The sequence below is a fragment of the Onychostruthus taczanowskii genome, unplaced genomic scaffold, assembly GCF_017590055.1.
Source record: "Onychostruthus taczanowskii isolate IOZ18803 unplaced genomic scaffold, ASM1759005v1 scaffold43, whole genome shotgun sequence".
NCBI classification, from domain to species: Eukaryota; Metazoa; Chordata; class Aves; order Passeriformes; family Passeridae; genus Onychostruthus; species Onychostruthus taczanowskii.
In genome coordinates, this window is record NW_024501792.1 from 4,501,900 (window position 1) to 4,514,711 (window position 12,812).

At 47.2% G+C, this 12,812-nt stretch overlaps 1 protein-coding gene across 1 annotated transcript in view; it reads left to right on the plus strand.

Moving 5' to 3' along the window:
• LOC121340837 (opioid-binding protein/cell adhesion molecule homolog) overlaps positions 1–11,660 on the plus strand; it is a 104,201-nt gene extending 92,541 nt beyond the window's left edge. Inside the window, exons 4-7 of the mRNA XM_041413863.1 lie at positions 11–145; positions 223–343; positions 741–892; positions 11,087–11,660. Coding sequence (XP_041269797.1) covers positions 11–145; positions 223–343; positions 741–892; positions 11,087–11,187 — 509 coding nt within the window. The 3' untranslated portion in view covers positions 11,188–11,660. The remainder of the gene's footprint in view (positions 1–10; positions 146–222; positions 344–740; positions 893–11,086) is intronic.
• Positions 11,661–12,812: the final 1,152 nt, after the last annotated feature.

Here is a 12,812-nt window from a genome sequence, read left to right on the forward strand (position 1 = left end):
CATCCCCCAGGGCAGACCTTTGTGAGTGAGGATGAGTACCTGGAGATCACGGGCATCACACGGGAGCAGTCCGGGGAGTACGAATGCAGTGCCGTCAACGACGTGGCCGTCCCAGATGTGCGGAAAGTCAAAGTTACCGTCAACTGTGAGTGCAGGGCACAGGGGAATGGGGGGGTGGTGGGTGCCCGTGGCCCAGTGTGACGCAGCAAGATGTCTCTGCAGACCCGCCGTACATCTCCAACGCCAAGAACACGGGCGCCTCGGTGGGCCAGAAGGGCATCCTGCAGTGCGAGGCTTCGGCCGTCCCCGTGGCGGAGTTTCAGTGGTTCAAGGAGGACACCAGGTGAGGGGTGCAGAGGGGGTGGAGGATGGGAGGGTTGCCACAGCCTTGGGGTGACAAGATGAGGTGGTAGAGGGGGGTGACAGTGTCTGAGGCCGTCATGTGGAGAAAGGCAGGGATCAGCACTCACCACTCATTTTGGTGGGTGCTCAGCTAAGGGCTGAGGAGATCCCAGAGCTGTTTCTCCCAGGGATGGTGACTGTGGGCCACATGGGTCAGGCTAGGTTATGGGATGGAGAGTGGAATGGAGAGTTTATCTTCAAAACTGCAACGCACAAGTTCAGTGGGGGCACATGTGGGTGCATAGTGGTGTTGGCTGGTGGGAAGCAAAGGAGTGCCCAGGGGGGCACCAGGGATCCACCCCAGCCCTGTTCTCCCAGCTATCCGTGTTTCCCTGCAGGTTAGCGAACGGGCTGGAGGGAGTGCGGATCGAGAGCAAGGGCCGCCTGTCCACGCTGACCTTCTTCAACGTCTCGGAGAAGGACTATGGCAACTACACGTGCGTGGCCACGAACAAGCTGGGCAACACCAACGCCAGCATCATCCTCTATGGTAGGTGCCGGTTTTTTGCAGTAAGGTGAGGTGACAAGGAGGAATAAGAGGAGAGTGAAGAGGAGGCATTTGGAGAGGAGGAGGATGAAGAAGAGGAAGAGGAGGAGGAGGATGAAGAGGAGTTTGAAGAGCATGATGAGGAGGATGAAGAGAAGGAGGCTGGCAGACAGCCAGTGGTGGAGTGATGGAGCAGAGCTGGCTGTATTTGGTATTCCTGGTCCATCGAAGTGCCAAACAGCACAAACCCTGAGCAGTGAGGTCCTGCCAGAGGATGCTCAGAGGATGAGATCTGTATCAGCCCAACACTGGGTGCACAGCACAGTTGGCCACAGTCGGCTGAGCCCTGTTGTTGCTGGAGCAGGGGTGAGGAGGGAGCCTGGGACAGGTGAGAACATGCTCTGGGTGCACGGTGTGGGGTTTTCCCTTGTTTGCTACTGGCAGGACTGCCAGCAGTGATCACATTGTACTAGCAATGGCAGGATGGGTGACATCAGCCTGGGTGATTCCGGTGGCCAGGGCCGGAAGGTGTTTGAGGAATGTTGTCATCAAGGACAGCTGTCACTGAGGAAGGTGGCATGTACCTGTGGCATGTCCCTTTGGCATTCTGACAAACGGAGGGAGCTGTCACAATCCAAGGGTGGAGAGCAGGAGCCTGCCTTCCCCCAGCAGGAGGGAAAGGATGGAAGTCAGGTAGCAGGCTCAAGGGAATGTTGAGAGGGAGAAAAATTTCCACACCAGCTTGGACTTTGGATGGGTGGACACTGTGGAGGGGGCCTGGGGGGTGCTTGCTGTTTTGGGGTGGTGGGAGGGGCACATCTTTGACTTTGGTAGTGGGGCTGGCTGGCCCATTCAGGAGTTCTCTGCTCCACTCTCTTCTGTTGTGTTCTGTAGGGTTGTGTTTGGGTAGGGGCTGGTCCAGGCCTTTCTATTCTTACCAGTTCTCCTCTGCCCTGGCTTGATTTCTTCTCTTTGGGTCAAAGCTCTGGGTTTTGTTCCCTTTCCTCTGTTCTCTTCTGTTTTACGTTTTTGGTGAAGAAATTTTCCCAATATCCAGTATAGTGCAGTATAGTATAATAGACTATATATAATACAATAGGATAAAAATACAGTGTAGTACATATTATTAATAATAATGATACATCAATAATAAATATATATAGATGTGAAAACAACTCTTATTCATATATTTAATAATAGTGTCTTGTTGACACATATTATTATATATAAGCATATTATTCTTTATTATATGTTATGTATTATACTCATAGTATATAAATTATAGAATATCTAGTATACATTATTAGTTTTTACATAGTACAATATATAACTTACAAGGTATATGAGGTATTCATATATATATATATGTTTTTGGGGTATAGGAGTTACAGTGGCAGTGCTGAATTGATGCTTGGATTTGATGCTCTTAAAGGTCTCTTCCAACCCTGATGATTCTATTACTGTATATAGTAAATATTGTATTTTTGATATTTAGTACATAAATAAGTACATTACGTTTCCAATCCAGTTTTCCCAATATCCATTTTTTTTGTTTCCCTATCCTGCTGTCACTCTTGCACTTACTCTTTCTCTGATGTGAGACAAAATAACATCACCTGAGTCTTTTTTCCATTACTTGAAACCAGACTAAAGAAAAAGTCACAGTGGAGGTAACTCCCTCCACTCAGGAGGGGACTAGATTAGGGATTTTTGGTTTTGTTCCAAGCTATTACATGGTTATCTTTTATTTGACAACATCTGTTTTCAGGCATTTTTCCTTCTCTCAGCAGATAGTGTTGCTCTTTACACACTCCTCCTGTGACAGCACAGCAATCCTCTCACAACGGTTATTAATTGATGCCAACATGCAGAGAAAACAAAATTTCACCTTGTTTTAATAAATTAATCTCACAAACACGTCCAGCAGGCTGAAGTGAAGTACATTAGAGGTGATTGCATAGATGGCAAAACGGGAATATTAAAAATCATCCATAAAATTGAGATGTAGGAGCCCAGTCTTGTGGCTCTCTCTGCTTTGTAGCAACTCCTGCTAGTAATAGTCTATTCAGTGGAATACTAATATTCCTCTGAATATTAGTATAATCCTAATCTAATAATCCTTGTTTTATATAAGGAAGATTAGGAAAGAAAGCATTAGGAAGGAAAAGTTAAAACTTAAAATGTTCCGTTTGTTTTCATGTGGGTATTTAGCTGCACCAACACTGAAGCCTAAATTTGTCTTTGAAAGGATATTGGCACGTCCTTTGGATATTGATGTGTGAAGACTCAGGATACCTAAAGTTATTTCAATTTCATAACTTTTAATGGAGAAAAAGGCAAACATTCATATTGTATTTCCCCCCCCATCTTTCAAGAGTGTGAGTGAAGCACACTGGAGCAGTCAGGAGCAGGCCATGAAGTGAGCTCAAAAAGGAATTTAAGCAGGTGGGATTCCATCCCTCCTCAAGGATTGCGCTTTTTTTCATTTTGTGAACATGTTGTGAAATTCAACAGCTTGTCTGTCAAAGCTGCAGCTTCTTGGAAACACAGGGGAGAGTGGAAAAGATGGGCTCTGTGGAGAGCTTCTATTTGGGTATGTGCGTGGTGTTTCTTGGACAGTCTCTACCAGCCTTTGCCAAAGGGGAGAGGAGCACAAGCGGTTGGAAATCTGCTAATTCTTTTATTTAAAGATTTTGTGTCTGGGTTCACTTTTTGATGAGCATGTTGCATTTTGTACTTGCTATTTATATATGGAGATAGGGGGGAAAAATCACCCAAACCTGGATCTTTACATCTCTTTTAAGTGCAACGTGTCCCTCAGTGACCAAAGGAAATTCCCCCAAGCCCCCATTCCAAACTGGCAGCTCTGGGACCTTTTATTGGCCCTTTCCATTGAAGAGCTATTGGAATAAAGAGAGATGTAGATGTTTTATAAAAGATGCCATCTGCATTTTTCCAATGTTCAGGGTCTCATTTCTAGTATGTAATCTTTTTGATTGATGATTGGGTGAGTTAACTGAAAATAAGTTAAAATACCAAGTGTTAGATGTGATTTAAACCAATTATTCTATGGAGAGATAAAATCTTTTCATGCTTTATTGTGCACTCTCTTAAGAATCAGCAGCTTCAGACTAAATACATAAAAGCAAGGGAAAGCAATTATGTCTTTAAGAATAAGAGCCCTGATTCAATATTTAAAGACTGCTTGACTTAAAACACTTAAAACACAAGTCAGAGAATCACAGAATGGTTTGGGCTGGAAGGGACCTTAAAGCTCATCCAGGTCCAACTCCCTGCAGTGGACAAGGACACTTTGCACTTAAAACACAAGTCAGAGAATCACAGAATGGTTTGGGCTGGAAGGGACCTTAAAGCTCATCCAGGTCCAACTCCCTGCCGTGGACAGGGACACTTTGCACTATCCCAGACTGCTCCAAGCCCCATCCAGCCAGGTCTTGGACACTTAAAGGGATCATGGGGCAGTCACAGCTTCTCTGGGCAACCTGTGCCAGAGCCTCACTACAAATATTTGAATTTTGCAAAAAGAGAATCAATGCAAAACATATGCAAAAAAAAAAAAAAAAAAAAAGCATCTTTGCCCTGTTTACCTATTGCTGTGGAGTGTCTCTGATTGCAGTGATTTTCTGTGTTTATTTGTGCACACAAACCAGTAATCTGACAAAACTAGGAGATATTAGGAGTGGAAATTAGTAAGGAGAGGAGAAGGAAGCAGGGCTGTATTCAGGGAGTATAAATATCTGAACCAGGTCTTTTGTACAGGAGAGAAAGCAATTACCCCACATCTACTTTTGTGCATTACAGGAACTTCGAAGGGCAGGTGAATCTGTCCAACTGCTCTTTTGTGTCTGCCATCAGTAATGCTTTTTGGGTCAAGGGAGCATCTCACACCTCATTTCATCATTCTTCAAGTTGCCACCTGCCATTATTAATACCCCACAAAAAGGCTGAGATATGTAAGCTCTGTAGTTGCTGCCAAAGAGTCTGGGAATTGCTATCCTCAGCTTTATTTTGCTTCAGGAATGTGCTAGTGGACAGCTCAGGGATTGGTGGCCACACATTGCTGTGCCATGGTGCCACAGCCAGCCCAGCTGGAAGCAGTGGAAGGAACAGAACACAGTTGGGTGGGGACTTAAAAAGGCTTCCATTCTCTCTGGTCAACAATAAAATGATTTTTTTTTTTCCTGTTAATTGAGTGGATTATGCTGTGTGGATGTTCTGGGTGGGATCAGGGCAGATGTCCATCAGGTGTCTGGTGCTAGCTGTGCTAGTGCCTCATGACTCTGGACTGAGCCATCCATCCCCTCAGCATCTTCTGCTCCAAGCGTCCCTTGGGAAATGGCAGCTCTTCTCTGGAGCCAGGCTGGGAAAGCTGGGAGTGTTCATCTGCAGGAGAGAAGGCTCTGGGGAGACTTTGGAGTCCCTTCCAGTGCCTAGAGGGGCTCCAGGAGAGCTGGAAAGGGCTAAATCATGGGGTTAATTTGGGTTATTTGGTCAACTAATTGGCATTTGGGGTTACCTGGGACAGACTCACTTTCTGTAAAGTACTTTATGGTTACTTTAGATCATTGTGTTATTTGGTCAATCAATTAACATTTGGGGTTACTGTAGATCATTGGGGTTACTAGAGGTCAAACTTGTTCTGGGCAGAGCACTTTGAGGTTACTTGAAGTCAGCCAGTTAATATTTGGGGTTACTAGGAGTCATTTGGGTTACTAGAGGTCAAATTTGTTCTGTGTAGAGCACTTTGAGGTTACTTGAAGTCAGCCAGTTAATATTTGGGGTTACTAGGAGTCATTTGGGTTACTAGAGGTCATTTGGGTTACTAGAGGTCAAATTTGTTCTGTGTAGAGCACTTTGAGGTTACTTGAGGTCATTACTTGAGGTCAACCAGTTAATATTTGGGGTTATTATAGGTCATTTGGGTTACTAGAGGTCAAATTTGTTCTGTGTAGAGCACTTTGAGGTTACTTGAGGTCAACCAGTTAATATTTGGGGTTATTATAGGTCATTTGGGTTACTAGAGGTCATTGGGGGGGTTACTTGAGGTCAACTAGTTCATATTTGGGGTTACCAGAAGTCAAACTTGCTCTGTCCAGAGGAATTTGAGGTTACTTAAGGTCATTGGGGGGGGTGGTTACTATGGGTCATTGGGGGTTACTTGAGGTCAACTAGGTAATATTTGGGGTTACTTTAGGTCATTGGGGTTACTAGAAGTCAAACTTGTTCTGTGCTGAGATCTTTAAGGTTACTTGAGGTCAGTGTGGGGTTACTTGAGGTCATTTTGGGGTTACTTGAGGTCAGGGTGGGGTTACTTGAGGTCAGCCAGTTACTATTTGGGGTTACTATAGGTCATTGGGGTTACTAGAGGTCAAACTCACTCTCTACAGAGCACTTTGGGGTTACTTTAGGTCATTGGGGTTTCTTGAGGTCAGCCAATTAGCATGGGATTATCTGAGGCTGCATTCCATCTCTGAGGACCGTGCTGGGCTTCACTGAGTTCAGCCATTCTTCTTGTTCCAGTATTTGAGGTCACCAACTCCAGCAGTGACACCAGAGCTTGGACCCGAGTTTGTGTCCCTGTCAGGGCTCCTTCTGTTCCATTTCACTCCAAGGAACCCCTGTGTGCTGTTGCTGTGTCACGCCTGCCCACCATGGTGCCAGTGTTGTGCCAGTCCCACCCTCACCCCAGCTTGCCTGCCAACTTCAATTTCCTTTTCACCATGAGTTACTCATGCCAGGCTCCCTGGCCCTTCCCTCTGTCCCCTGGTCCTGACTGTGCCTCCAAATTCCATCCCACCCATTCCTGTGAGCACCTGCCCCTCTTGGCCTGTCTGTACATGAGCTCCTCCTGCATTGTTTTTTTGGGAGGAAATGTAGATCCTGAGGATCTGGAGCAGAACAAAGCTCTCCAGCTCCACCTCTTCTGGCTGGTACCTCTGGTTCTCTGTGTCCCTCTGTCCATACTGATGTTTTCCTTCTGCAGCTGCAGATCTGGTGAGATGTTTCAAAGACACCAATGTAGCTTGAAACCTTAAACCAGGCTTTATTAGACAATCATTAACATGGCACATCACCCAGGGTTAAGCTTTAATCATCATCAACACACAGGTAAATAATTAGTCTTTAATAAACTTGGCCTAAATTAGCTGTGAATCTCAAATAGGGGCACTTTCATGGGGGGGCAGAGGTTTTGCCGTGGCACTGTGGTTTGGGCAGCTTGGGAGGTGAGGGGAAAGACCTTCCTTTATGTCTTGGTGAATGAAGCCAGAGCTGAAGTGGGATATCTCCTTTTTCCTCAGTATTTATCAGTGTTCTCTTCTTCTCCATCTTCCTGTGAAGGGATGAGGGACAACTCCCTCTTCTTCACTGAGTTGTTTTGTTTTGTAGGGTTTTCCCCAGCACATTTCCTGTTGTCCTGTGGGGTTACTTTGACTTCCCCTATTATCTTCTCTACCTACTATACATGTATGTTTTTTTTTTTCCTTTGCACTTTTATTTCCACTCGGTCCCTGTATTTCATATGTGCAGTTGTCTTCCTGTGTTTGGTACTTTGTGTTTTCCCTTTACTATTTCATGAAATGCCAATTGCTGACTTTGCCATTAGATGCTGTAAATAATCCATATTTTATACTATGCTAGAAAATGCTTACCTACAGTCACTGCTCACATTACCATTGTGTTCCAGGGTCTGTGTTTGTGGCAAGCCTTAGATCTTGCTCAACTTTTGTCTCCTTTTTTGTGCAAGAAGCCACCACTTTTTGTTCCTTGCTCTGCGCTGGGTGGCTGTTCAGTCACAGGGGTGAACATCCCTGCTGGAGTCTTCTTAGAATCATAACTTGAGTTGGAAGGGACCCTTTAAAGGTCATTTAGTCCAACCCCCCTTCAATGAGCAGGAACAGGCCTTGAAGGACCATGCAGTTACCTGAGGAAAAATATCAGGAAAAATCTCATCCTGGGGAGGTTGCCAAGACTTACTGTAGGTGCCTCTGCTCTCAGACATGAGTAACTGGACAGGCTTCCTCACAGTAGGTCCCCCAGACTTCCTGCAGTAATTCCTGTCCTCAGACATGAAGAATTGGACAGGCTTTCCCCCATCAGCTGCTGTTGCAGACCATGGGAAGCAGAGAGGAACTGTTGTCTTTTCCTGAGCCCTCTAGGAAAGAGAGGCTCCAGCAGCACCCTGAGCATGGGCACGCTCCCTTCCTGTTCTCCTGAGTCCTGAAGATGAAAAGCAGCAAGAGACACATTCTAAATTCTTCATCTCCATGTGTCTGTGTCTTACCTGGAGAAGGGTGAATGTTGCAACAAAATGGGAGGAATGAAGTGGAAGGCATGGGACTTCTGTCCTGCGCAGAAAGAAGGCAGAAAAAGAAAGTAAAAGCTATTTTTTTTTGTGCATGTGGAGGGACTGCTTGGCTCTGCAAGCATTTGTGCTATTCCCATGGCTCACACTGGAGTTGAGAGTGCCTCCAACACAGGCTAAGAAAATCCATTCACCACAGATCCACTGATTCTTTCTGACCTTTGTATTCAAGATCTTAGGAGAGAAACAAAATCCCAACCTTGCCATCTGTACTCAAATCAAGGTCTCAAAAAATCTAAGGTTGCCTCAAGGAGAAGGAAGAAAATAGCCAGGAAAGGAAGAAAATAGCCAGAAAAGTGGACACAAAATAAATCAAGGGGAAGAAAACTAAAAGCAAGCAATAATAAATAACAGCAATAATAAATAAGCTGAGTAGGGGCAGCCAGAGTCCAGGTGTGCTCACACCTCAATGCCCAGGCCCTGGGGTTTGGGAAAAGCAGAGCCAAAATATTTGCTGGGATGGCAGGGCTAGGGAGCCTCAGTTGAGTTTACTGCCTGTCCCAGTAGGAGCTGTCCCTTTCCCATAGAGAGTGACAGTTCAGAGAACACACAGGAGTCACAGGCAGCCTGTGATGAAATGAGCCATCTGCCCTGATTTTGTGATCATATCTAATTACTACTTTATTTTGTCCCTGTATCTTTATTCTTGTCTCTTCTGTAGAGTATCTTTACAATCTTTACAAGGCCAAGCTGTCTGATACCAGAATACATTATTCCACAGTAAAGAATAAATTTAAGAGAAAATGTTTATTTTTTTCTAGTAATGACCAGCATGTTTAGTTTTATTTCCTCTCTGTGTTAGGTGACTTATCTATTTGGGAGCTCTCCAACTCAGCCACAATGCAATTGCTTTAGGATAGATTATGAAATTTCTAAAAGTGTCATTAAATCAAAGCCAATAACCAGTGCAGAACTGTGAACTAGAAAATAGTGATAAGAATTAGTCACACATTAAAATCCACATCTATAGAGATGCTAGAGAAAGTCACCAATTAGCAGTGTTTGGGCGGGTGTAAATACATAAAAGTTTAAGGCTAATCAGCATTTAGTATTAAATCTGCAGAAATTTCCACTATTTTTATGATTTTGGATGATGTGCTGAGCTGCTGCCATTGGTTTGAGGGGTAAAAAACAAAGAGGGAGCAGTAACAGGTCTAAGGAAAACCAAGCTAAGAAGCCCTTTCTATTCTACTTGCAAAGGCTCTACCTGCCCCTAACAAATGTCGGTTTCCACTTTTCATATCACAAGGTCTATTCAGCAAGGAAATGTCTGATTATGGCATAGTTCTACCCCTCTTGGATGATCATGTGTTCTTATAATCAATTTTGTTTGAGCATGGGCATGACACAGCTTCTTGCTCATCACTCAATCTTCCCATCATTTCCTTCACCTTCTGGCAATGCTTGGATTTAACATCTCAGCCTCTCCTTTGCCTCTTCCTAAATTAAGATAAATGCTCACAAAAAATCAGTAGATAAAAAGACAAGGAATGACACCATCCTGAGGAAATTATTGTAACTGGATATGATTTCATAGAATCACAGAATGATTTGGGTTGGAAGGGGCTACAGGAGAGCTGGGGAAGCACTTTTGGTAAGGGCATGGACAAGGGGGAATGGATTTAAACTGAAAGAGAATGAGTTTAGATACTGGGGAAAAAAAAAAAAATCTTCATTTTGAGAGTGGTGAGGCCCTGGCACAGGTTGCCCAGAGAAGCTGGGGCTGCTCCGTCCCTAGAATTGTCCAAGACCAGGCTGGATAGGGTATAAGCAACCTGAGATAATGGAAGGGCTGCTGGCCCATGACAGGGGGTGGTACGAGACGTTTTTTAAGATCTCTTCCAGCCCAAACCATTCTGAGATTCTATGATGAACCCATTCCAGGTGACTGCAGGCCTGAGAGCATGTTCACAAATGCATAAGAATCCCATTAACTTCACACTTCATCCTTGCCCTGACTTTTGATGCTAAGGCAGCTAAGCACGTATTTCTCTGTTTCTTCCCTTTCAGAATGCCAGTACTAGGAATTAGACCTGTGACTTCCTCAAATTCCTCTCCATGGCTGTGGGGAGTGCACACAGACCCGTGGCCCTGTGGCAGAATATGTGGTGGCTGCCTCTGCTTCCTTCACTCTGTCCAGCTGTCTCATCCCATCCTGACTGGCCCCCTGTGTGCCCTGAGCCCAAATAAAAGCCCTAACAAAAAAAAAAAAAAAAAAAAAAAAAAAAAAAAAAAAAAACAAGAACAAAACAACCAAACTCCAGTCCAGCAGTGTAATCAGATGAGCAGCCTCCTCCCTGCCTGACCTGCCTGCCAAGAACCCCCCAGCAACCCCAAAATGCTCCTGCATACCTGAGAATCCACATCTGGACAATGCCATTTCCTGAGCCGACAATCCTTTGTTACCGGTCACGAGTTGTGCCACTCCAGAGCACCAAGGCCTCTAATCCCAATGGCTCTCACGTGATTGTTTGCATCAGGACTCCCCAAGGAGGGCAACTTCAAGCATGGTGGGGCTGGACTGACACCTGCCCAGGGCATCCTTCTCCTCCTCCTCCTCATATAAGGATTGTGCCTCCCTTAAGTGTTCCTCAAGCTCTTTGCAAACCTCCTCACCTCCTCCTCAGCACTCACAATGCTCTTCAAATTATGGACAAATCCACCACCCCTCCAAGGGGAAACACAACACCCTGGTCAGCTTAGGGGTGGGATGTGCAGGGACAACAGGGAGGTGGGTTCCCTTTGTGCTGTCACATCATCTCAGCACTGGCCCTAACGCTCTCCTTTGTCTTCCTCCTCTCTCTTCCCTGCAGGGCCCGGAGCAGTGCACGATGGCGGCAACGCGGCATCCCGGGTGGCTGCTGGCCTCTGCCTCTGGGCCACCCTCCTTGCTCGCCTCCTTCTCGACTTTTGATAAGGGAGCGGAGGGTCCCGGGAGGCCTCGCCGCACCTCTCCCCCGCCGCGGGCTTGGCCGCCGCGCCGCCTGGGGACTCCTCTCCATCGGACGGGCGATGCACCAGAGGACGGGCGGCGGTGCCGAGCGTCCGAGGATGGCCCCGTCTCCCATGTGCCGGGATCGTTCTCGCCGCCGGTTATGCTGTACAGACCCCACCACGTGCCACCAGACTGTCACCCGCCACCATCGCCCCGGGAATGTGGCCCGGCACGGACGGTGCCCCTGTGGCTGCCTCATCTCCAATGCCGGGGGCACGGAGCCGTCGGGGCGGGTGCCGCCCAGAGCCTTCACCAGGATGTCCGTCTCGTCATCTCACTAAGCCGCCTATGCCCAAAAAGACCCCAAGGCTGAAGCCTCCTGGCTCTGCCTTCAGCCCTCTTGGTCCTGAATGTCAGTTCTCGTCGCCAAAGCTCCTCCCTAAGCACCCCGATGCTGCCAGCCCCCCATCACCTGCCTCTGCTCCTGACAGGATGCTCTCTGGCCCTTTGGGAGAGAGTCACCCGATATAACCAGTTGTCCTTCAAGGGTCACACACTTCCCACTACTCTTTATTCCAGCTGACATCATACCCCTGTGCTTCCCACTAAAACCCCCTCACCTTCCTGAGGACATGAGGCTGCTCTCCCAGGAATGTGAGCCCTGGGGACTGCCACCAGCTCTCCTAGAGACTAGAGCCTTCTTGCTGCATTGGACAGCCAGGCAATCACTCCTTGCTCCAGATCCCTGCCCACTCTGCTGCTGCCCCCATGATGGCAGGGGCTGCCCCATGGCTCTCACCTTGATGCTCTGCCAGCAGTTTTTGGGGACATTTCTCTGGGCTTGTTTTCCAAGCACTTTCCAACCTGCATATCAAAAGCACAGCATCACCAGCGAGGGGCAGAGGCTCTGAACAACAGATCGAAACACCAGCTGACAAGGCCCTTTTGCTACAGCTCTGACGTTCATGACCGTCTGTATCTCTGCCCCTCATGGGGCCCTGAGCTACAATGTTCTCACTCTGCCTGGTTTCACGCCCATCACGTGTCCTGCCTGAGGAAAGTCTGATGTGTGGAGGAGGCCTGGGCTCTGTCAATTTGCTGTGCTGGCACAGCAGGGACAAGAATGGCTCCAATGCTCCCTGCTGCAACTTGCCTGTGACACCAAAATAGACACACCCAGACTCTGCCCTCTCTGCTTCTTCTAGCCACCCTGGGACCTGCCACCCACGGTGGCAGTAGCCATGTCATCACCCTACATACGGAATTGTGCTCCTGATAGCCTCGTGCACCACGAACCCCCTTGCCTGGTACATTGTGGCAGTCCTGAGCCTTCTTGTCACTCCATGGCCACCCAGGAATGCTTTGGTGCCACAGTCTGGGGATGGACACTCCCATCCTGCTCCTGAAAAGTCACATGTGGCACCGGACCCTATTGCTGCGACAGGGAGACTCTACTACAGCAAGGCACTGAGCAAGCACACAGAGTGTCCCCTGTCCTCACCCAGCACCTCCCCGTGCCTTGTCCCTTCCTTCTCCCTCCACAAGTGAGATGACTTAAGAACAACGGCCACGCACACGCTGTCTTCCCCCTGCAAACTCCGCTG